The 25263-nt window shown below is 48.3% G+C and overlaps 1 protein-coding gene across 1 annotated transcript in view; it reads right to left on the reverse strand.

The window, feature by feature from the left end:
- The window catches only part of PAX5 (paired box 5), a 175555-nt gene that overhangs the window by 37465 nt on the left and 112827 nt on the right, over nt 1-25263 (reverse strand). The window contains exon 8 of the mRNA XM_086415912.1: nt 999-1100. Coding sequence (XP_086272038.1) covers nt 999-1100 — 102 coding nt within the window. The remainder of the gene's footprint in view (nt 1-998; nt 1101-25263) is intronic.

A 25263-nucleotide genomic window follows, 5' to 3' on the forward strand; every position in this document is an offset into this window, starting at 1 on the left:
TCTGCCATGACCCCTCCTGGAGGCAGAAAAGGCAAAGCCTTTGCAGGCATGGATCTGGCAGGCCTCCCCAGCGTTGGCAAGGCCCAGGGCAAGAGTACACACGGAGGCCATTTCCCATATGTCTCATATTTAAAAGTCATAAATCAAGCTAACAAACCGTTAAATGAAATATGCTCTGTCCTCCTACCTTGTTAAATAGTCTCCGTAATAACCTGGAAGGCCAGGAGCGAATTTAGAATTCTGGGTCTTCTCAGAGCCTGTGCCCGGCCCTGACTGCATGGGGAAAGCCCACCTGAGCCCTGATCCGCCCGGCTTCCTTCCCCAGGCCCGGCCTGCTTGTCTTCACCGGCCTTGAATGCAGGTGTGGACACCCAGGCTTCACGTCCACACTTTGTTCACATTGCCCACAAAGAATCAACCCTGGACCCCAGGGTGTGCACGTCGGTGATGTGGGCTGGCAAGAAGCAGGAAGGGTTTAGGGCTGTTTGGGCAGGGGCCCTCCTGCCTGGGCCTCAGGGTGGTTCATGCTGAGTCAGGGCTTCTATTGTGGCTCTGCCTCCTACTTGCTGGGCAGCTTACGACTCCCCAGCTCCTCTTGCATGGCAACCCACTCCAGTATTCTCGCCTGGAGAAAGCCATGGACAGAGGAGCATAGCGGGCTACCATCCAGGCAGTCGCGAAGTGTCTGACACGACTGAAGCAACTTAGCATGCACACGGCCCCTCTCCGACCTTCAGTCAGGTCCCATGCCCCTCTGCATTCAGGCTCCCTGTGTAGCCAGAGAGGGGCGTCTGAGGGACAGTCAAGGACCCCCTGACTCTGACATCCTCCCAGGTGCTGCCGCTGGTTGACAAAGAGGCCAAGAAGGCAGAGCTCAGCCTCATTTTTTCAGGTTCACTCCTCAGAAGCAGAGAGGTCACTGGGACCATGTCGGGAGGGATGCCCCCCATGAACCCCAAATGCCTCCTGCTGCAAAGACGCAGACAGAGCAGACTCACCAGGTACCATCCCCGTCAGCGTCGGCGCCGAGTAGCTGCCCTGTCCGGTGGGGGGCACGTGCGGAGGGTACCCAGGGAGGGTCGTGCTCGCCAAGTCGCGGCCTGAGGAGTCAAAGCAACAAATCACAGGGTGAGCATCCCCACGGCCAGCTGCTCCTGTCCACAGTTCCCCCAACATCTGCACAGTTGTCATGTCTGGATGCTTGATGCCAGTGTGCATGTGTGTGCACACACACACACACACGTACTCGCCCACCCCTCCAGCCAGGCTCCACCAGCAGGAAGCAAGGATGGCTCGGTTGGATCCCTAGGAAACCAGAGCTCTGACCACATCCCTTGCTCTCTGCTCCTCAAGAAGGGCTTGGAACTTCTCCGTTAACACACCGTTGCTTCTGCTGGGCCTTCTGCACATGGCCCAGCAACACCATCTTCCAAGACCAGCTCAGCCATCTCCCAGCCACCCACAGTGGGCAGGGCTCTGCCTGCCTCAGACCCAAGTCTGGTCCTTACTGACTTTTTTCTCTTTGGACCAAGATCTTATCATTCATTCAGTAATGGTGCAGGAAGCACCTCCTGACACCAGACACTGTTCTGGGACATAGAGGTTGAGGCCTCGGCCATTGGGAGCAGACGTCCAGCATGCACGTGTTCCCCTCATCGCAGGCTGCCAGCTCCTAAGGGCAGGGGTGACACCTCATTCAACACCCAGAAAACCTACCTCCACCACAGGGCTCAGCACCTAGTAGGTCTCCGTGAATAAATGCGAATGGTCTGGGTTCCAGGCCAAGTGGAAGAAAACCCCAAAGCAGTAGAACTCTGAAAGGACCCTGAGGTTTGGCGCTCAGGTAAAGAGTGGGCCTATAGCTCTCCAAACATTGATAATCACACGTATGTACTAAGGTGCTCATGTGTAAGAGCAACAATCCAGACCACGGAAGATGGGATTGTTCAGTGGTTACCTGTTGAGCTCTGAGGATGAGACCCCACCCTTGGGGGAGGAATTGGTAGTTGCCCCTAAAAGAAAGGGATGGCCCTGCTGTCAGACTCTGAGATGTGTAGAGACAGCCCAGGCTGGGGCTGTTCTAACAGGTCAGCTTCCCTACCGGAAAGTGCTCCAGGTGGAGCACCCCCCCAGCCCTGGGCCCAGGCTCACACTCCTGGTGACAACACACCACAAAGGCTTATGTAGGAATTGTAAACACCAGGCTCTGTTTCCAGTCTTTTAAATCATTAACTCATTTAACCCTCAACAACACTATGAGGTAAGGTACTGATACATTCCCCACTTTATAGGATAATGAAACAGAAAGTCAAGTAATTTGTCCAAGGTTGCACAGTAAGGATTTGAAGCCAAGCAATCCAGTGGCAAAGACCATGGGTTTAGTCACTCTATTCTACTGCCTTGCCCATGTGCGGGGCTGGGCTTCTGTGCCCCCGTTTCTCAGCTGGGACAGTAGGCTGAGCCCTGCCTTTAGGCCACACTGTCACCAGCCTTACTCCATCATGCAGAAAGAAATTCAACTACACAGTTTTCGTAATATATGTGTTGGAATGAAAGCAAGGACCACAGTGGGGGAGGGAGGCCAGATCTGCCTCCTGGAAGATGGAGGCGTTACCCTGGTAGGAGGCTACCTGCTGTACAGGGGGTCCTGGAGCCAAGCCCCAGGAGATCCATGCCCCACCCATCTGCCTCAGATGGCTAAGAGGGTCCTGAGAAGGGAAGGGATTTGCCCACGACACTCTCCTCATTTCAGGCAAGGCTGGGACTGGAGTCCAGCTCTCCTAATTCCTGGGCTTTGGTTCTTTTTTCATCAGGGGTTGTCCTTTCGGTCACATCCGAACCTCAACAGTTTCTGCTGCTGTTACACACACTTTAAACCCTGATCCCTAAAACAGAAATGCAGTGCCTCGCCAAGGCACTCAACTCAAGAAGCTAGATAAAAAAGCAATAAAATGAACCTAGGGAAAGGAGGAGGAAGGAATCGATAAAGAAAAGCAGAAAATAATGAATTAGGAACCAGAAGAGTAGACACAATAATAAAAACACACAATAATAAATAATAAATACAACCAAGAGTTGTTATTTGAAAAGACCAATGAGACAGACAAACCAAGGATAAGACTCAAAAAAGAAGGCACAAACATCAAGATAAGGAATGAGAAGATACAGCCAGGGATATGGAAAAGATGACATTTAAAAAACATAGAAACATGCATGGATGCTCTATGCTGCCAAACGTGGAAATCTTGTCAACAGGCACAATTTTCTAGGAAAACATGAATTACCAAAATTAATTTAAGAAGAGGTAGAAAATGTTAACAGCCCAATCGTATCAGAAAAGGTTGTTTAAAGTTATTTTTAAAAAATAAGGTACCTTGTCCATGTAGTTTTGGGGGCATTTGTTTTTGTCTTTGGAAAGTTCTTTTAAAATTTCAAGGAACACACACTTCTATTATTAAGCTGATCCAGGATACATAAAGTTAAGAAAATGTTCATTTTGCCAAGGTGGCAAAATCCTGATATAAAAATTTAACAAAGTCACTCAAAAATGAAAACTAATGGCTGGTCTCACAATTTATTAATATGTAGGCAAAAAAAGTCTACTATCTCATTGATGAAGCAATATAGATAAAGAATAGTACACCATGACCAAGTAAGCTTTATTCCAGGGATGCAAGGTTGCTTCAGTATTAAAACTGGTTGGGAATTCACATTAATACGTCAAAAATTCACATTAACATATTTAAATTAACATATTTGATATGATTATATCAAAAGCTATGGAAAAGGCATTGGCTAAAATTAAAGAACACTTATGGCTCAATAATAAAAAGACAAACAACCCAGTGTAAAAATGGGCAAAGGACTTGAAAACACATTTGTCTGAAAAAGATATACAAAAATGGCCAATTCCCTATCAGGGAAATGCAAATCAAAACCACAATGAAATACCACGTCACACCCACTAGGATGTCTCTAATAAAAAAGATAGGTTTTGACAATGTTAGAAAAGATGTGGAAAATTGGAACCCTTATACACTGTGGGTGGGAATATAAAATGCGGCAGCCACTTTAGGAAAGTCTAGAGGTTCCTCAAAAAGTTAAGCATAGCATTACAGCGTTTCCCAAGAGAAATGAAAACGTGTCCACTCAAAATGTGTACATGTATGCTTCAATCAACATTATTCATAGGAGGAGCCGAGCGCGAGCGGCAGGCCGGACGAGGCGGGCGCGGAGCGGAGAACCGAGAGCCGGGGGCACCGCCACCACCGTTGCCCTCGGGCCGCACAAAGGGATTTTAAACAAAAACAAAAACATTATTCATAATAGCCAAAAGAGTAGAAACAATTCAGATATCCATCAACTGATGAATGGATACCGAAAACGGTGTATATTCATACAACATAATACTTAGCAATAAAAAGGAATGAAGTACTGATACACGCTACAACATGGGTGAACTTGAAAGAAGCCCATCACAAATGACTACATACTGTATGATTCTATTAATATAAAATGTACAGAATAGGCAAACCTATAAAGAGAAAAAGTAGATTACTGGTTGCCTTAGGCTGGGAGTGGGGAATAGGGGGAAAGAGAGTAACTGCTAATGGATATGAGGTCTTTCTGCGGGGATGATACAATGTTCTAAAATTGGTCCTGGTGATGGTTGCATGACTTTGTGAGTGTGCTAAAAACCATTGAATTGTATACCTTATATGGGTGAATTTTATGGTATGTGAATTATGTCTCAATAGTACTGTTATGTTTTATTATTGCCATCTATCATCACCATCATCTTGAAAAAGAAAAAGTCATTTGACACCAAAAATGTAGGAAGGACATAATATTAAACTGTTTCTTAAACCAAATAAATTTGTCTTTATGGAAAAAATATACAACAAAAGAAAAGATTAATAAATTGAATTACTTAATAAAATAGACCAAAAACCTCTTGCCTGGTAAAAAACAATATGTGTGTGCCAAGTTGCTTCACTCATGTCCAACTCTTTGTGACCCTATGGGCGTGGCCCGCCAGGCTCCTCTGTCCATGGGATTTCCCAGGCAAGAATACTGGAGTGGGTTGCCACGCCCTCCTCCAGGGGATCTTCCCAACCCAGGGATTGAACCCATGTCTCCTGCCGCTACCTGCACTGCAGGCAGAATCTTTACCGCTGAGCCACCAGGGAAGCCCAGAACAATATAAGCAAAGTCAAATGATAAATGGTGGACTGGAGGAAATTATTTGCAGCACATACCATAGATAAATGGCTACTATCCCTATATATTAAAATCTCATAAGAATCAAAATCTCATAAGAATCAAAGGGAAAAGACCAAAAATCTCATAGAAAAATGGGCAAAACTCAGCAACATAAAACTGTTATTTGTTGGGTGACTGGTCAACGAATAGAATAAAAGCTTCCTTCAAGGAAAAAGCAAGAGCGTTCCAGAAAAACATCTATTTCTGCTTTATTGACTATGCCAAAGACTTTGACTATGTGGATAACAATAAACTGTGGAAAATTCTGAATGAGATGGGAATTCCAGACCACCTGAGCTGCCTCTTGAGAAATCTGTGCGCAGGTCAGGAAGCAACAGTTATAACTGGACATGGAACAACAGACTGGTTCCAAATAGGAAAAGGAGTACGTCAAGGCTGAATATTGTCACCCTGCTTATTTAACTTATATGCAGAGTACATCATGAGAAACGCTGGACTGGAAGAAACACAAGCTGGAATCTAGATTGCCGGAAGAAATATCAATAACCTCAGACATGCAGATGACACCACCCTTATGGCAGAAAGTGAAGAGGAACTCAAAAGCCTCTTGATGAAAGTGAAAGTGGAGAGTGAAAAAGTTGGCTTAAAGCTCAACATTCAGAAAACGAAGATCATGGCATCCGGTCCCATCACTTCATGGGAAATAGATGGGGAAACATTGGAAACAGTGTCAGACTTTATTTTTCTGGGCTCCAAAATCACTACAGATGGTGACTGCAGCCATGAAATTAAAAGACACTTACTCCTTGGAAGGAAAGTTATGACCAACCTAGATAGCATATTCAAAAGCAGAGACATTACTTTTCTGACAAAGGTCCATCTAGTCAAGGCTATGGTTTTTCCTGTGGTCATGTATGGATGTGAGAGTTGGACTGTGAAGAAGGCTGAGAGCCGAAGAATTGATGCTTTTGAACTGTGGTGTTGGAGAAGACTCTTGAGAGTCCCTTGGACTGCAAGGAGATCCAACCAGTCCATTCTGAAGGAGATCAGCCCTGGGATTTCTTTGGAAGGAATGATGCTAAAGCTGAAACTCCAGTACTTTGGCCACCTCATGCGAAGAATTGACTCATTGGAAAAGACTCTGATGCTGGGAGGGATTGGGGGCAAGAGGAGAAGGGGCGACAGAGGATGAGATGGCTGGATGGCATCACTGAACTCCGGGAGTTGGTGATGGACAGGGAGGCCTGGCGTGCTGCGATTCATGGGGTCGCAAAGAGTCGGACACGACTGAGCGACTGATCTGATCTGATCTGATCAAGGTTCCCATGAGCCAGGCTTTGGGCCAGTACTCCACATGGCTTATCTCAGTCAACAACCCCAGAAGGTGGGTGCTGTTATCATCCCCATTCTACAGATGAAGAGATGAAGACTCCAAGCAGCTGATGTATGTGCCCAAGGTCATACAGCTGATGATCATGATCGCTAACATTTTTGCAGCACTTACTGTATTTTAGGCCCTGTTCTAACACTAGGCAGAGTTCTGAACACTGTTCACTGTGTTTTATAGATATTAACTCATTTAATCCTCACTCCATAGGTCCAATAATATTATTCCCATTCTACAGATGTGGCACTAAAACACAAGAGGTTAGGCACCTGCCCGGGGTCTCACAGCTAGTGAGAGAGGCACGGCCACACCCAGGCATTCTGGCACCAGATCCCCCACACTCCCCCAAGACACAGGGCACTTGTTCTTTCCCCATCCCTAAACTGGGGGTCCCCAGATTGCAAGAGCTGCTCCCACCCTCCCTCCCCTGCACTTGCAGGGCACACAGTAGGTGCTTAGAAAATACCTGCCAAGGTGAAAATTAATCAAAAGACATTGGTTCTACCATCTGAAAGGAACTTTGGTTCCCATCTCACCAACGTCTCAGAAAGCCCTTCACCGTGAAAGCCACAAGATAACCAGGCCTCATTTATCTGTTTTTTGCTTGGATGCAACTTTTTCTTTTTCATATATGGCCCATTTCTATGTAGGCTCTCTCTACGTACACTAATGGGGGGAAATGTGAATCCAATTAACTTCAAATTTAGCTCATAATGAACTTATCTCATTTTGCTACCAGCTCCATTCTCATCGTGTGGCAGTAATTAACCACTGGGGGTTGTCACTCCCAGACACATGACATGGAGATCCTCCCAGCCCCTCACTTCAAACCCTTACAGAATTCATTACCCTGACAGTACGCAAAGCCTTCACTTTGAATACCACAGAGCACCAACCAAACTCCCCCTCTATCTGCCCAAATGTGAGTGTGAGCAAGAAAAAGAAGAAAGTGAGCCACTGAGAAGCCATGAGTTATTGTGAATGAGATGGGAGCAAGAGGCTGGTGAGGGCTCCATGGCCAGAAAGGGTCTGGCTGCCTAGACAGCCCTGGGTTGGAGGTTCTCCCCAGAGGCAGGGAGTCTCCACCACAAAGTCCAAGCTATAAGGAACATAGCAGAGATGACCAGAGAAAGCTAAGTCCTTTGCAAACTGGCAATCATATCCACCAGGGACTGTTAATGCTCAGGAAGTCTGAACACCCCAGGCAGAGGCAATGGTGACTTGTGTGTGTGTGACCTTAGGTAAGTTCGACCACCTCTCTGGGCCTTCGTTTTCCTATTAGAACACTCAAGTAGTGGGAACAGATAGCCTCTGGGGATTTTTTTTCTGTTTTAACATTCTACAGCTCAGAGGCCTCATTTTAGCCCATGTTGATGGAAGTGGAGGCTGGTGCCAGCTGCTATCGAGATGCCCACCTCGCCATAGCACTCCTGCCCACAGTATCAGGCGCCCTGGAGCCCCTGGATTAAATCCTGGTGAAAGGAAGGTAAGCACCAGTCTTGTTTTCCTGTCTTCAGGAAAGGATCTTACGGCAGGAGATGAGGGCTGTCAACCTGCACTTTATTGCCAAGGCCACCTCGTCAAACGTTCCCACGGGCGACTAGGCACCTGGCTTGGAGAACAGCTTCTACTCAGTGGTGGCTAGTTTTCAGAAGTTGGAACTCTGGATTCATTTCATTTGGGAATCTCCTGTCTATGTGAATGTTGACTCAACTCCAGTTTGTAAAATATACACTGAGGGCCAAGGAAAATGTATCCAAAGACCACGTTTTGCCCCCATGGCCAATTTTCAACCTTTCTCATTCTCGAAGCTCTCGAGTCCTATCTGAACCATCCCATACCACCACTCCACCAGTTTCATCACCCGCCAGGCCTTTTAAGGACAAGAGCCCAGCCTGGGTGTCCAGGTAACTACCAAAGAGGTAGCCACCAGGCAGGGCAGAACGGGTCAGGGGATGGAGGGAAAGCCCTGCAGGAGGTGACTCCTGAGACCTGCGGCATGACCACAACCAGCTCCCTGGGGCCGTCGGAACCTCCTGCCATCTTTTTTCATGGGTGACAGCCCCAACCTCCCAGCCACGCTGGCTTCCCAGACACCCTTCCTCCCTTGAGCCCAGTCAGTCCCCAAGCCCCTCCTAACTCTCCATTACCTGGTGCCCTGTCCTCCCTGGCCCGAACTGCCCAGGTCAGACTGTTCTTCCCTTTGCTCTGTTTTCTAGCAATCTCATCTCAGTCCCCTGCCCTGTTCCTGGCACACCCTCTGTGGCCGTTTCTTCCAGAGAAATGGAAGAAACGGCATCCAGCCCCTGATCCTCTAGGCTCACACTGAAGGACAACTTGGAATCACACAGAAACTCAGTGAGGGCTGACCCCGGGGGAGGGCTCTGAAGCTAACACTTCCGATTCTGTCTTGGTTCAATAATTTAACCAGAACTGCAGACACTCTCACTTCTATGACATTTTCTCAGAAAGCTCTTCCTCAGAGTCATAGAACCATGAGAAACCCTTCTGCATGTTAAGAAACATTATTAAAACTTTAAAAGAAAAGGTCATAAAGGTGGGAATCATAGCCTTTTCACGTCATGGGGCACTGTTAACTGTCATACCCAGGGATCATACCTCTAAGAGAATGTACCTGTGTTTGATGATTCTTTACTGCTTGATTAGAGCCCAGAAATGGGGACGTTACACGTGAATGTGCAGATTTCTCTCAAGTAGAAAAGACAACGCCAAAGGTTTGGGCTTATTGCCCCATAGGACATTAACCAATTCTGTATCTAATCTAGCAATTTTATTCCAACATTTTTAAAAAATGCCTTTCTACATGGACGATATAAACCCTGTTCTCAAGTGTTCTTGGAACCACTTTTATCTTTTTATAGGTGCACTCATTAATTTACGAGTTGAATAAAATCTTCACATGTGCTCATTCTATATTTGTACATGAGTTATGTTCTTAATTCTTTAAAAATTTACACTTTCTCGCTCGTTACAGGAAAAAGTCAACCAACCCTGAGTGAGATGAATTGAAGGTTTTCAACCAATAACAAAGCCGGTGACAGTAAACAATTGCTACCTTAGGGGAGGGAGAGAGGAGCAAACCGGCAGCCAGGACCTGGAAAGGGGATTAACCCTGCTACACAAACCCTGGTGTGTGCCTACACATGTGCATACACCACCAGGTATCTTTGTTCCAGCCGGCGTTTGAAACGTGTGACAGTTTGAATGGGGGTTGCTCCCTGCTCTGGAGCCTCCCTTTGTTCGGACCTGCCACAGGCAAAGGATGTTGAGCCGGGAGTGCAGACAGGGAGCATTCAACCTAGAGGGGGAAAGGCTGCCGTGAGGCAGCACACAGCATGTGTCCTAAGTCACTTCAGTCGTGTCCCACACAGAGTGGACAGGCTAATTGCAGATGGGCCCATCCAGTCATTAAGGCAGACCTGGCCATCTCCTAACGACAGGTTTATTAGCCATTAGTTTAGGTGATGCTATTTACTGAGAAATAATAACCCTCAATTTCTTTTCCCCAAATTACTGAATCCCCACTTTTGACAATTTCTGACTGACCCTCCTCTCATTGCCGGGGCTAAAGATCTAATCTGGATTTGTGAGCAGGAAGACAACTCGGAGAATTCATTCATAAGGCTCTGTTTACTTCACAGCTTCAACCCTCCCCCTTCTTTCATTCCAACAGACTCTGTCTACTGCCCTGGAATCACTGGGAACTTTCAGACTCCAAGGACTGTGTTTTAATTGCAAGGGAATGTTTGAATTTCATCTGCCTGGCATTTTAGAGCAGACACTGGGGCTCAGTCAATATTTCCATGTACATTTATGACATGATCTTCCTCCACTAGCAACTGTTGATCCAATGTAATAAACTTACAAAGGCAGGGTTCTAATGAGCAAGGCTGCAGAGCGGCTCTGCCATGCTCATGGCTCTGAGCATCCCTGCCAGGACACGCGCTGCTCCAGGGACAGATGGAAGCCATTATTTACAGCAAGAGCACGATGAGGGCCACTGTGGGCAAGCTTAGGTCTTCACTCACTCATTTGTCCACTCATTCATTCATGTATTATCATTCATTCATGTATTGAGTTCTAGCACCAGAGGACCTGGGGGAGACAATAATGATAATAATACCCACAACAATAACAGTGATTGCTTATTCAGCTCTTACCAAGTGCCAGGCACCATTCAAAGTGTTTGTATGCATTATTTCATTTAAGTGTCAAACTTAATGTGTCACACTCCCACTCAGGGAGATACAAACTTTGATAACCCCCAGTTTGAAGATAAGATGGTGGTGTTTGGAGGCAAACCGAGGCCATCTAATGCGAGTCTATGCCTTTACCACCCCTGTCCCTGCACTTGCTTCAGTAGTTGAATTGCAAAATATAAAACACACCTTCTTTTTGACCTGAAATTCTACTTCTAGGACTTTACCTATGAAAATACACAGGAAAGTACACCAAGATTCACATTTAATGGGAAGGGAGGGATGGAGACAATCCAAGGGCTTCCCTTGTAGCTCAGTCACTAAAGAATCTGCCTGCAGTGCAGGAGACCCGGATTCAATCCCTGGGTTGGGAAGATCCCCTGGAGAAGGAAATGGCAACCCACTCCAGTAACCTTGCCTGGAAAATCTCATGGACAGAGGAGCCTGGTAGGCTGCAGTCCATGGGGTCGCAAAGAGTCAGACATGACTGAGTGACTAGCACTTACTTACACTTAGTAAAAAATAGATAAATCTATCTGCTGACGGACACATAAAAATGTTACCGAAAGTATACACAAGACATGGTTAACTTTGCGGTGAGGATTATGGATGGGAGGGCTGAGGTTGGGGAAAGGACAACTATTTTTCATTTTATATTTTTCTGTATGGTTTGAATATTTAACCACATGCATGTATTACTTTTTGTTCAAAATTAACTTTTTGATTTAAAATTAACGTTTTCTTAAGAACCAGACACTGTCTGTGCCCCAAGGGGCCCACTGACAGCCTTGAAGGGGAGGTAATAATGAATCTAAGATGCACGAAATGCATAACTCCCCCCCTACCCCCCCACACCCCCACCCCACCCCTGCTCACACCTCAGCAGCTCCTGGGCCAGAACTGTCACGGTGGGCACTCCCCGCTTTCAAAGACAGCATTATGATGCCAGGAGCACCTTGTCCAAGCACATGTCCACAGCTTATGATCACACCAGCCCTCCCCCAAGCCAGCACTCAGCCTCGCAGTGATGTCCCGCCCACCCGAAATGTGCCATCAGACAAGCTCAGCCCTGACAATCTGGCTGTAAGTTGCCAAAAGGTGGGCCCAAAGGCTGTCCCTAGAGCCCCTGGGGCACCAGGTCTGGCAGGCCAGGTCCTCACTGGCACACAGTTTCAATGAGCTCAGTGGTCTGGCTTCCCAGCTGCCAGCAGATTGAAAACAGCAAAATAAGAAGGGGGAGAGAGACTTCCGGAGCCAGGCAAACTGATGTTAGGAGACGTGACAGGTGACAGGTGAGCAGCAAGGATGGAGACAGGAAAACAATATAATCCGACATAAGAAGCCCAGACTTCAACAGTCTGGGGTGCCTGGTGGAGGGCAAGCCGCCTTCTTACAGACCTCCAGAGGCTTTGGTGCTGCAGCAGGAGAGGTTTAGCGATGCGAGTTCAGAGACGAACCTGGGTGCTGTCACTGGAGAAGGGTGAACTTCTGTCTCTCCAGCATGATTATCTGCATCTCTTATCTGAGAAGCCCATATTACAAACCAGTGCTTTGAAAGTCGGCTTGGGACCTATATAATCATAGGTAGCAGATGGAGAAAAGCCCAATTGTCCATCTCAGTTCAGGATGGGTCCTTGGAGAACACTGGTATGGTGTATGGTAATGGAGAAGACCACCAGGAGACTGGATTGTTGATGGAAACCCGCCACACTTCCACTCCTGGTTATGGTATCCGCCCACCCAAGCTGGCTGGAGAATATTGAAAATGTAATCTTGCCTCCCACTGTGTCAGAACCATGGTGTCCCATGGCTGGACTGAAACTTGGAAGTTTACCAGTCTCCCCCCAACTCAAGGCTGACAGTATTCTCATCACGTTTGCCCACCTCCAGGCTGCTAAGGCAGAAGATACTTCCCCAACATAATGGTTGGGAATGTCTTCCTTCTCAAGAATTGGTTTACACATAAACTATATGATTCCTAAATAGAAAGTGGAATGGGTTAAGAAACACAGAAAGCATAGAGTTCCCTGGAGGCGACCTTCCAGACTAGGGGACATTGCTAATGCTAATGCTAAGTCGCTTCAGTCGTGTCCGACTCTGTGCGACCCCATAGACGGCAGCCCACCAGGCTCCTCTGTCCCTGGGATTCTCCAGGCAAGAACACTGGAGTGGTTGCCATTTCCTTCCCCAATGCATGAAAGTGAAAAGTGGGTTGCCATTTCCTTCTCCAGTGCATGAAAGTGAAAAGTGAAAGTGAAGTCACTCAGTCGTGTCCGACTCTTCGCGACCCCATGGACTGCAGCCCACCAGGCTCCTCTGTCCATGGGATTTTCCAGGCAAGAGTACTGGAGTGGGGTGCCAGGGGACATTACATCTTTGTAAAAGGGTGCAGCATGGCGTGGTAGTTAGGGGGCACCTCTGGGCATACTCGCCGAGTGGGTAAATTCACATACGATGGCTGGAGCTCTGCTGAGCTCTATTTGCCAGGCACTCTTCTACGTGTTTTATGCCCTTGTCTCATTTAATCATCAAAATAATCCTACATTGTAGAAATTAGTATTATTGCTGTTGTTGACATTGAGAGGATGAACCTAGAGGTTAAGTGCACCGGCTCTGGGAGCAGACTACTGGATTCAAATCCCAGCTCTGCTCCTTATTAGTTCTTTTGTAACCTTGGGCAAGATTCCACTTGAGTTTGCTCATCTATAAAATGGGGCTAATGGTAACACCGCCTTCTAAGACTGTTTAAAAGAACTAAAGAGTTAGTATACGTGAGGCCCTTAGAAAGGTGCCCAGCCCATACATGTGTTCCCAGCTATGACTGTTGTTCCCTCCAATATTCAGAGGAGGCCACTGAAGCTGAGAGAGGTTAAGTAACTGGCCCAAGGTTGCACAGGCAGAAAATGGTCCAGGAAGGGGCTGTGGGGGCAGGATTAGAAACCAGGCAACCTGTGCTCTTAACCACCAAGTACCAAATCTAGGATGGGTTTGAAATATAGTCAAGGATGGTGAGAGGCACTTACTGGACCTCTCCAGCTAAAGGGTGAGGTCAGGGCTAAAGGACCGAGTAGGAGGGCCCTGGACTGGATGTCAGAATGCCCTTCCACTTCCTTACAGGGACTTCAGACAGGTCCTCCCCTGTCTGAACATTATCATTTGTGAGCCCAGAGTTTCCCTCCCAGGTCACCCACCTGGAGGAGCTTAGACAATGGTAGAGAAGTGAGGAAGATGTATTTCTGGGTTCTCGGGCTCCTTCCACATCTGGCTGACAGCCCATTTATTTTAAGAAATAGTCAATAGGTGCGTGTTACAGCCAGAAAAGCCTCCAATCAGCTTCTGATCTACTGTGAAGGGATAGAGGCCAGCCACAAACCCTAAAGCAGTGCCTTGGCCCATCGCCTCCTGGCCTAGAAGGTAACAGCCCTGGAGGATGTCATGAGATCCGGGCCCAGAAACAACAGAGCCCATCCAGATGACGCCCCCTCCCTCCAAAACACACAGCGAGGCTGAGATTAGAAATCGCTGCGGATGAAGCCGACACAAGAGGAGGCTGAGCAGGTGCGGTGCTTGCCCGGGAAAACCAAGCCCACCCCACAGAGGCACCTCCCAGGGTGCAAGGCAAATTAATGTGCTGCAGAGAACACGCATTAAATCGCGCTGCTGGGGCCGCGGGCTGCTGACATGCCAGCCCATCCCTGCCCAGCCCTCCCCTCCCACAGAAAGGCCAAGTCAGGTACCAGGGCCTCTGAGAAGCAAAGCGTAGCTCTGACTCTTATTCGTAAGCCTCTGCCGGTTCTGGTATCGCCCATGCCCTGCCCCTCTCCTGGGCCATCAGGATCACAGAAGGGAGACTGCAATACAGGAGGGGCCCTACAGAGCCAGAGCATCACGAGGGGACAAATGCCAAGAGCCAGCGGAGCCTGGGTTCAATTTGACAGTTATTCACCATCTCAGTGCCCATAGCTGGCAAACAGGCTCAGAGAGGCTCAGAGTCCTGCCCAAGGTCCCACAGGTAGCAAACGGCAGACCCGAGATTCAGTTCCTGCAGTCACAGTGAAGGCTTCATGGAGGCAGCAGCAGTGGAACTGAGCCTCAGTAAGTAGGGTTCCTCCAGGGACACCGGGAGCAGGGCTCAGGCTGAGCCAGGGCAGGGTGGGCAGTACCGGTGGGTCCCATCACCATGAATGAGCTTCGAGGGGCAACGTGCTTGAGACTGGTATGAGTATCCTCAGGAACTGGCAGAAGTTGGGGTAAGGTGGGTGGGCAGCTGAGGTGTAAGGAGGGAGAGCCAGGGTCCCAGAGGTGGGATTAAGAGCCAGGCTGAGGAGAGAACACACGAGTTCTGTGAGTAGCCTTCACACAGTCTCAAAGGCCACTCTGGAACTTTGGGGAGCATCAGCATTGGTGAGCACCAGCATCCAAAGGACATGAAAGGTCGACCAGGAGGGGTTCCGGCCATGTTCCCTGGGGCTCCCTGGGGCACTGGGGGCCTCTAGGATGGCCACCCCTCAACCACTGAACCTCGATTCTAACTATTTACATAAATGCTTCCCAGGAAGATCTTATCTGAACAAAATTTTCTTGACACAAACTAAAACTTAACAATTGTTGGAATATCACTATTGGCAGGTAAATGAAAAAGTCCCTTTGAGGGTAAGGCCCAGAGCTCCACGGAGAGTCAGGCCTGGGCCCTACAACCCCTCAGCTCCGTGATCCAAACAGGGGTGGGCACTGGTGAACAAGTCCACCTGGATCTAAACTTGCCATGCAAGTGTGCACTTGCATGTATGTGTGTGTGTGTGTGTGTGTGTGATTTTTGTCACATCTTTGTATTTATTGAGCCTGCCAGACAGGACCAGGTAGGGGAACACACACAAGAATCAGAATTCCGAGAATTTGCCACTGGCTTCTCTCTGCGCTACCAACAAACGATTGCACCTCTGTGAGCCTCACTTTCCAAATCTGGAGAATGGGGATGTTACCCTTTGCCCTGTCCGCCAGGATTCCTAGGCTTTGAGAATGGAGGAAGGAGAGATGGAGGAAACGAGAATGAGAAGGAGGGAAAGTCTAGCTTTCTGGTGAAAAATGGAAACATTCAAGCATGCAACCCGACGTGGCACCAGCTTGAGTTTTAAAATCCCGTGGGTCAGTGCATGCCACCCCTGCCAACCCAGCACTCTTCATGTAGTCTCAGCAGGTTCCCTAATTTCTGCCACTCAGGTTCCTTGTCTACAAAATGGATATAACACCCATTTCACAGAGCTGTTTGAGGTCTCAACCAGGTCATCGGGGAGTCTGGACTCAGGACCAGCATGTGGTCAAAGGCCTCCTCCCTCCCTCCTGCCCAGGCCCCAGGTCCCCAAGCTCCCCCTCCCATCACAAGCTCCTTCTGTTCCAACCATCCCCACCAAAATGAACCTCACTGGGCAGGAGGACTCAGAGAATTAAAACATGCAATCAAACAGCTTCTTGATGGGAAATGCTTTAGAAATTTTCGGCTCCATTTACTTCTCAATCTAATTTTGTCCTCGGATGCACATTATGCGCAAGATGGGATCTCATGTGGTTTGTCTGCGCTCTGCACACCAGCAGGAGGCAGCCCACGTCTCAACTGCTGCACACGTCTTTCCACCATCCTGAGTGGCATAATGAGGGCACCCCTGGGCCAGAAGGCCCATCCTGGGCATCCTGGCACCCACAGCCCAGCCTCTCCCACCAGTGCCCCTGCGTGGTCATTAGGAGAGACATCACCAAGTCACAGCCCCTCCACATCCACAGCCAGCTCAGGCCCCAGTGTGGACTCTAGTCACCACCCACCCCTCAACTGTCTCCCTGCCTGGCTCCACCACCTCCAGCATCCCAGACCCTCTGCAGACAGACCCTGCACCCCCCATTCCCACCACCTCGGGATCAAGTTCAGACTCCTCACTGCCTTCCATTCCTGCTAAAGTAGTGGCGCCCCCAGCCCCCACTCCAACTCTAGCCCCAAATATCTTGCTTCCCCCCAATTTGCCTCCAAACCTCAGCACATGTTGCTGCTATGCCTTGGCAGCTCTGGGAAAACTCCACCAACATCACCTCCTGTGGAAAACCTCCTCAGATCCTTGCCTTGCCCACCCGTTAGTCCTCTCAGAACCCCTGTGCCTGCTCCACGTTATAGCTCTCGTCAGGCTGCCCAGGATGGCTGTCTGCAGAAGACACAAGACTGAACCCTTCCAGGGCAGGAACATTGGCCCATTCATTCATGTCTTCCTAGAAAGGTGGCACAGTGCTTAGTGGGGGCCAAAGAAAAGCTTACTGGTCCGTTCATTCATTCATTTATCCAGAAAACCTTTCTGGGGAATTCCCTGGTAGCACAATGGATAAGAATTCACCTGCTACTGGAAAGGATATGGGTTTGATCCCTGGTCCTGGAAGAAGGCACATGCTGCAGAGCAATGAAGCCCAAGCACCTAGAGCTCGTACTCTGCAACAAGACATGCCACTGCGTAAAGCAATGAAGACTCAAAGTAGCCAAAAATAAATAAATAATAAAATACTTTTTAAAAGAAAACCTTTCCAAGCCTTTCTTCTAGACCCAGCCCTGTGTCAGGTTCTGGGGATCTTGTGCCCTTAAGAAAAGGAGACTTTGAGACCAATGGGTGATAATTTTCCATCATCCTCACTGGAGAAAAGCCACCAGCAAAGCTCAGAGTTACCCAAGTTCTAAGAAAGAGAAGTGCCTCCTGCTACCTCCCAGGACTCCTTAGGGCTGGGACCAGACCACTGGGTCCTCACGTCTTCCCTCCCTGCTACTCTTCAGTCCAGTTACTCAGCAAAAGTCATCAAATCCTGAAGAGACAGCCCAGCCTCACCCCCAGGCTCCAGGTCCCATTGCTGCCTCTCACTAGGGCATTTCTGGACTCCATACACCCATTTCCCCCTTTCTTCAGGGGGTTTCTGGCCTATGTGCAGACGTCCCTGGGTCTGAATTTAATGATGCCTCAAATCCTATGGAAGGGGTTGACTGCAGTCAATAAATGACCCAAAGAACGAGACCCTCCTATCTCCAAAGCCATGGTGCTCTCAGCCCTGCTAGCTTGGGTCTCTTCTCTCAGTTCCTAATTCTTCAAACATCTTTGTCCACCTGACACCATGAACACCCTTCTTTTGTTTTGGCAATTTTCCACCTTAAGAGTTTAGTGTCCTCATGGCAGAAGTTAGAAGCTTGATCTCCCAGCCTCCCTTGCAGCTCAAGAGCAGATGCCATCTTGGCTCCATCAAGCAGACACGCATGTGAGTCGTTAATTCAGAGGCAAGTGACACAAAGAAATAGGTGCCTGTGGGGATAAAGGTCCTGTGGTGATGTCTGGTGTCCAGGGACAGCAGCATGAGCTGAGGGTTTTATGTCCACAGGCCAGGAGGTGGTGTTTCCACAGAACCATTTATGAGGTATTTCAAGTGTGGTTCAGCTGCTCAGACGTGGTTCAGATGTGATTCCCAGCTGTGAAGCCTCCAAGCCTGGTTCTGTGGCCTCCTGAGAATCCTAACATCTTCTCTACTTAAGCAGCCAGAGAGAATTCTGTTGTTCCCACCTCAGAGTTATGGTTGTTCCAGGCTCCGAGATGGAGAGCATTCATGCTGTGCTTTGTCCTCCACCAGTCACCTTTTACTAGACTTCTCTGTGACTTCTTCTCCCCAGCCATCCTTGTTCTCCAGTTTCTTCCTAGAGCTCTGCTTCTCTCAAGACTTTGTGTCTATGCATCTTCACCAGGTGGATCCATCTCCACCATGCCCATTCCAAATTGGTATTCCCAGCCCTGATGCCTCCTCCATCACCTTCTGGATGTTCCCACTTGAGCATTCCTGGGGGACCACAAGGTATCTAAACCAGCTCTTCTTCCTGTCGTCTTCATCTGACTCCATTGCCCCAAACTGCTAATGCTGAGGCTCAGTTCCTTCATCCAGGGAGTTGCCCTCTGCATCTGCCTGCTGTGGCACAACCTTGGCCAAGTTGCTTCACCTTGCTGAGCCTCAGTTTCTTCTTCTGAAAAGTGGGGTTCAAGTCTGTCACAACCCCACCCCCAAAGGATGGAAGGAAAATTGGAAAATAACAGCTGCAAAATCAGTAAGCGAATTGTAAAATGTAGTCCATAAGCAAAAAGATATTAGCATACTTTTAGGATTTGGTTTCATTGAACAATTTCTTGCTCACCTTAGAGTGATGCTCGCCTGCCATTTCCCCTTCCTTTAGAGTGGGGAGGCCTCCCACTTTCTTCCCTGGACCAGATTACCCTTGGGATTTTTAAACTCACCATCCAGCTGTTCCCATCCCCCGACCCTCAAAACACAATTGTGACAGTCAAGCAAAGAAAGGAGAGAGAGGGAAAAAAATCCATAAAGGCTCGGCAAAGCAGCGGCCGGTGGAATTCTCCAGCTCCTGACCACCAGTTAGTGACGTCAGGATTTATAACTGTATTAAATGGTGTGACAGGGAGCCTTGATATATCAGTTCCCCCTTCTTCCCAAATCACAGACAATAAAAGCTTTGGCAGTGAAAGTCATTCATCATCATAAAGACCCGAGACATCCCAGTCATCAATTTCACTCACATCCTTAATACACTGGAGGGAACGCAGGAGTCGAGCACCTCCAAAAGGGGGAGGAAAAAACACGAAGGAAGATTGAACAGGAATAATTACAAAGGTCAAAGAAGGGATTCCTCTGGGGGCGGGGGGCATGGGTAGGGCTGGTCCCTGCCGGAGGCACGCTCAGCCCACAGAGGAGCTGGGCAGCCGCTGGGCAAGCTCCAGGCAGCCCAGAGGCCCAGCCCTTGGATCAGACCCTGGGAGCCCTGCAGTGTGAGACAGCTGACACAGGCTGCAGGACTAGAGGAGGAAGGACAAGGAGCCCAACTTTGGGCTCCATGGCTCCAGGCTGAGATCTATGGGAGCATTTGACTCCATCACCCTCATTATACAAGTGAGGTTTAGAGATAATAAAACCACAGTTATCTTTTGTAATCTATACCTATATTGGCACAGATGGCTATTCATGGTAGCTGGGGTCTTGTTTTAGGCAACACCTTTGGAATAACTACCCAGGACTGACGCTACTGATTGTGAAAGATACTGTAACACTCCGGGGCCAGGTGGGAAAGAGACACTGCTCAGAGGCGCTCAGGGCACCCTCTGCCACCCTGCCCTTCCCCTGGACCCTCCAAACACCTCAAATCCAGCATAAGTTTCCGGAGAAGAAGGACTGATAATACCTGCTGTTGTCTCCCCATCCATTCGACAGCCCTTCCCTGAGCACCTACTATGTGCTGAGGCTGCTGAGGTCTGTCTGGGTACAGGCTGCCTTACAAGGTGCCAGTTGGTGGAGGTGAGTCAGCCCAATGCCTTTCATCCAGATAGCATTCAGGATGGAGACCAGCCATGTCAGTCCCAACCCCAGTGCTTGGCCCTGATCGATGCATCAGCCTTGCGGCCTGTTTTCTAAACTGGGTGCCGAATCTGACCTCCTTTGGTCAGGTGGCCTGCCTGCCCCTGACACAGCAGCTTGGTAAGGAGCAGCGTGGCCCAGTGGTCACTGTGACCTCTGGAATCTGACAGTTTGTGTTTGAAATCTGGCTCCATTACTTAGGATATATGTGACCTTGAGTAAACTCCTGTGCTTCTCTATGGCTCAGTTTTTGCATCAGTAAAATAGGGATAACAAAACTTCTCATGGAGTTGTTTTATAGACAAGTCAAGTTAAGGTATGTAAAGTGCTTAGAATAATGCCCATTGCCTAGTGAGTGGGAAGCAAGTACTAGTGGTCATTCCTGCTAGTGACTCTTGACTGAGTGGATCTTATCCAGGATTGAGATCAGCTCTGGAGGAGGAGCTCTTACCTTAGTCTGCACTCCAGATGCCAACCCCTCAAACAGGGCTACAGACCACCCTATCCTTGAAGTGGGCATGTGACAGAAGGAGCCAATGGGTCTGGAAAGGCAAACAGTTCTCCGGATGGGCAAGTTCAGATGGGCAGCAGGTGCCCCTAAGGATTTGTGCCAAAACCAGCCTTACCAAACATTTATAGAAGACATAAGGGTGGGAGTAGAAGTTCCATAGCCTCTCAGGTAATGAAAATAAAAGCTAATAGAGAGAAATTAAGAGATATTTTTTCTGGGCTGTGAACACTGGCAGATAAAAAGGGCTGCAAACCAGCTGAAGCTAATGCATTTGGAGGGAAATAATAATTGTAATAATATCTTGCATTCAAATGCCCCTTTTGCTCCTCAAAGATGTGTGTGTGTGTGTGTGTGTGTGTGTGAATTATGTCAATAACCTTGATAGTAATATAGATGGATAGGGTTTGGGGTGATTGTGTGAGTGCTCAGTTGCTTCAGTCCTGTCCGACTCTTTGCAACCCCATGGTGTAACACACCAGACTCCTCTGTCCATGGGATTTTCCCAGTTAGAATACTGGAGTGGGTTGCCATGCCCTCCTTCAGGGGATCTTCCCAACCCAGGGTTTGAACCAGAGTCTCCTGTGTCTCCTGCATTGCAGGCAGATTCTTTACTGCTGAGCCACCGGAGAAGCCCTTGGGGTGATTAGTAACAACTAATCATATTAGACAGCTCATTTGTTCATCCATCCATTTATCCATCTATCCACTCATTCATTCAATAAACACTTCCAGAGTACCTATAATGTTCCATGCTCCACGCTAGACAGAAGACAATCCAGACCCTCACAGTGTAAGGATAAAGTTAGGCTGGATACAAAGAATCATAAGTCAAAGCACAATGGGATAACAGGTGTAATGATCCAGGGCCCACAGAGGGGATTATCACTCTGCCTGTGGGGCAACTGGGGAGGGCTTTCTGAAGGAGGTGGTGCTTGAGGATGGCTCCCTGGGGACATTCCCTGAAGTCACATAGACAGAGATTGGTAGGCCTGCTGGTTCCTCAGTCCCTCAACAGGTGTCATGAGAGCCATTCATAGGCAAAGCTCTGCACCAGCTCACACTCAACCCCTGCTGGGACACAGGGCCTGAGCACCCAGCACAGTCCGGTTAAAAGAAGAGGTATAGCTCCTTACAGCTCACATGTGCTTCACTGAAGTCCTGCAAGGGGAGGAGAAGCCAGGACTATAATTCCCATTGGGCAGATGTGAAAACTGAGGCTCAGAGAGAGAAAGCGTGTCCCAAAGTCACCAAGGAGTTATTTATGGAAGAGCTGGTATGAAGATTTGTGATCTTGATTCAAGGCAGCCCATTGTTCTTCCTTTCACAGAAGACTACTGCCACCTCTGGGCAAATGACAGAAGCATCCTAAGCAGAGGAACCAGCGAAGCAAAGGCTTAGAGTCAGGACTGGGAAGTTGAGTAGGAAGGTGATAAAAAGAAGGGTTCTATCAGGCATGGATGAGGCAGATAGATGGCAAAGGACCAGTCAGATAGAGAAATGAGGATAGGAGAGGCGATACATTCTGTTCTGGAAAGCCGAGCCTGGAACAGAGGGAGGAACCAAGGGATGTGGGTTCTGGAAATGTCTCATGTGGGGAGAACTTGAGTCCTCCGTGTCTCCATCTTCTCCATGAGGGAGTTGTGCTAACGATCTCTAATGACTCACCAGCATCAATATTGCAGTCTCTTGACCCCAGGGCTCTGGGGAAGGCATGCTTGTCACAATACTGGGGCAGATGGTGGAGATACAGTGAGGACCAGCCAGTGCTCACAGAGGTGGTGAGGAGAGGTCAGGCAGAAGCATCAAAAGAGGTGCTGACCCCCCTCCCAGGGGATGGTTCTCCCAGGGTACAAGGGGATGTGGAGTCCTCAAGGAGACCTTGATAGTGGGCACTGGGGAGGTGTGGCAGACAGAATCATGGCCCCCCAGTGCCTGTGCTATGTCACCTTACAGAGAAAATGGGACTTTGCAGGTGTGTAATTAAATCAAGGATTTTGAGATGTGGAGATGATCCTGGATTATTCAGATGAGCTCAGTATAATCACCAAGTCCCTATACGGGAAGGCAGGGGGGTCAGAGTCACAGAGAGATGTGACAACAGAAACAGAGGTAAAGAAGACAAGATGATACCCTGCTTGCTTTGAAGACAGAGGAATGGGCCATGAGCCAGACAACATGGGCGGCCTGGAGAAGCTGGAAAGGGCAAGGAAATGGATTCTTCCCTAGAGCCTCTGAGGGAATGAGTCCTGCTGACACCTTGATTTTAAGACTTCTGACCCCTAGAGTGTTAAGATAATAAATTTGTGTTGTTTTAAGCTATGATGTTTGTGGTGATTTGTTACAGCAGCAATTGGAAACTAATGCAGGAGGTCAGTGGAGTATCAGGAGAGGGAGCCATCAGGGCTGCTCCATGCTGGACACATCCCATCTCTGGCAAGCTCCTCATCCCCTGGCTGTGGAGGACCCCTAAACCAAGCTCTCTGAACTGAGCTGCTTTCATGAGCTCCAGATGTTTAAAAACAACACTTATTTAGCAGTTATGTTCCAGGCAGAGTTTTAAGTGCTTCTGAAGTATTAACTCATTTAATCCATGTGACAAGTTCCTATTCCAATTTCATAGATGAGCAAACTGAGGCATGCTCAGTTGCAACTGAGGTCACCAACTCATAAGTGAGAGAAGAGCTGATATCCGAAGATAGGTAGTCTAGCTCCAGAGTCTGTACAAGAGATTCTGAGTTTTATCAGCTTCCACAGACCCCCAGGGCCGCCAGTCTAACTGTGCTATGGGGGAATGTGAGAGAGCTCTGGTTGGATATCTCTGATGACAAGGAGCTTATTACCAAACAGAGGCAGTACAGTACAGGGGTTAGAGAAAGCCGGCTCTGCTACTTGCTACTGCTAAGTCACTTCAGTCGTGTCCGACTCTGTGCGACCCCATAGACAGCAGCCCACCAGGCTCCCCTGTCCCTGGGATTCTCCAGGCAAGAACACTGGAGTGGGTTGCCATTTCCTTCTCTGATGCATGAAAGTGAAAAGTGAAAGTGAAGTCGCACAGTCGTGTCCGACCCTCAGCGATCCCATGGACTGCAGCCTTCCAGGCTCCCCCATCCATGGGATTTTCCAGCCAACAGTACTGGAATGGGATGCCATTGCCTTCTTACTGCAGTGTGAACTCAGGCAATTTCTTTTAACTGTTAGTAGGGACAAAAATAGTACCTAGTTTCATAGATGAAATGAACCAAAGCACATAACAAATGCTCAATAAACATTAGCTATCACTGTGATTATCTCCAGAGGGAGCCTATTCCATTTTCAGAAAGCTCTGTTAAAAAATTCTTTGCACTCAACTAAAGCTTGCCTCCCCGTGGCTTCCCCTGATGAGCTTCGAGCAGCCACACCTTCTCTCGACCCAGCCCTGGGCACGTGGGAGGCAGCAGCCAGGCCCCCAGTCTGCTGTCTTTTTAAGCTGACAGCCCTGGGCCATCTGTGGATACCTAGGTTCCCTGCCCACTTCCCTTCCTGTACCCCGTCTTACTCTGTCTGCAGCCCAGGTATCAAATACCGAGAGGGATCCAGTCCTGAGCCCTGAGGGAGGAATTCTCTAGCCCATACTGCTAGAGAGAGTTCATGATGGTCCATCTAGAACATTAGAAAGGATGGAAGTTCTGGACCTACTGACGTGTTAGGTGTCCATAAAACAGGAAATCAAAATTTTTAAAAACTGACCAACAGTATGAAGAGTAAAAACCCATTTGGAGGAAATGATCTATATATGTATAACCCGATACAGTTTTTTATGCAAAGAAAAAGTTCTGGAAGGACATCTACCAAACCATCAACTCTGCTGACAGCAGAACAATCTAAGAACTTGGTGAGCTGATATAGTAACATGTCGCTACATACATTTATTTATTTTACAATGAGCAAGTACTCCTTCCTGTTTTAAAAGGGATTAGGAAAACTGAGGGTGTTGCAAGAGATTAGACCAAGCTTCAGAGCAGAGAAACCAAGAGTTCATGGTTCCTCCAAAGCAGCTTCCACATGGACTCCTCCACAAAATATTCCCAAACCCCACAAAGGAAGCAATAGTTCCCTCCTCCACATCTTCAGACGTGCTGGTTCCTCCCTGGTATTTCTCTTTCCTGTTTGTTTTGTTTTGCCTTGTACATGTATCCACATTTACCTCCCTCATCAGATTATGAGTATGCCGAGAGCAGAGACACTAGAGCTGCAAGACCAAGCCTCACTAAGGAACCTGAAGGAGCTGGGGTTTGACGGACAGGTGAGTGAGTGAATGAGAGAATGAATGAATGATAAATGGTAACCGCTCCGCTAATTGTCAGGAGCTACAGTTTGGTGTGTTTTCTCCTGCAGATAATGGTCTGGCGGTGGAGATCTCTGACCAGGAGGACAAGCTAATGAAATCGCTATTTTAAGAAGATGGATCACGGCAGGGTCGGCGGAAAGGCTGGAGGCCCAGAGACTTTCTTGAAGGCTAT

This window comes from Bos grunniens, chromosome 8, assembly GCF_055505025.1.
Source record: "Bos grunniens cultivar Pamir isolate PY7600 chromosome 8, Bosgru_T2T1.0, whole genome shotgun sequence".
Classification (NCBI taxonomy): Eukaryota; Metazoa; Chordata; class Mammalia; order Artiodactyla; family Bovidae; genus Bos; species Bos grunniens.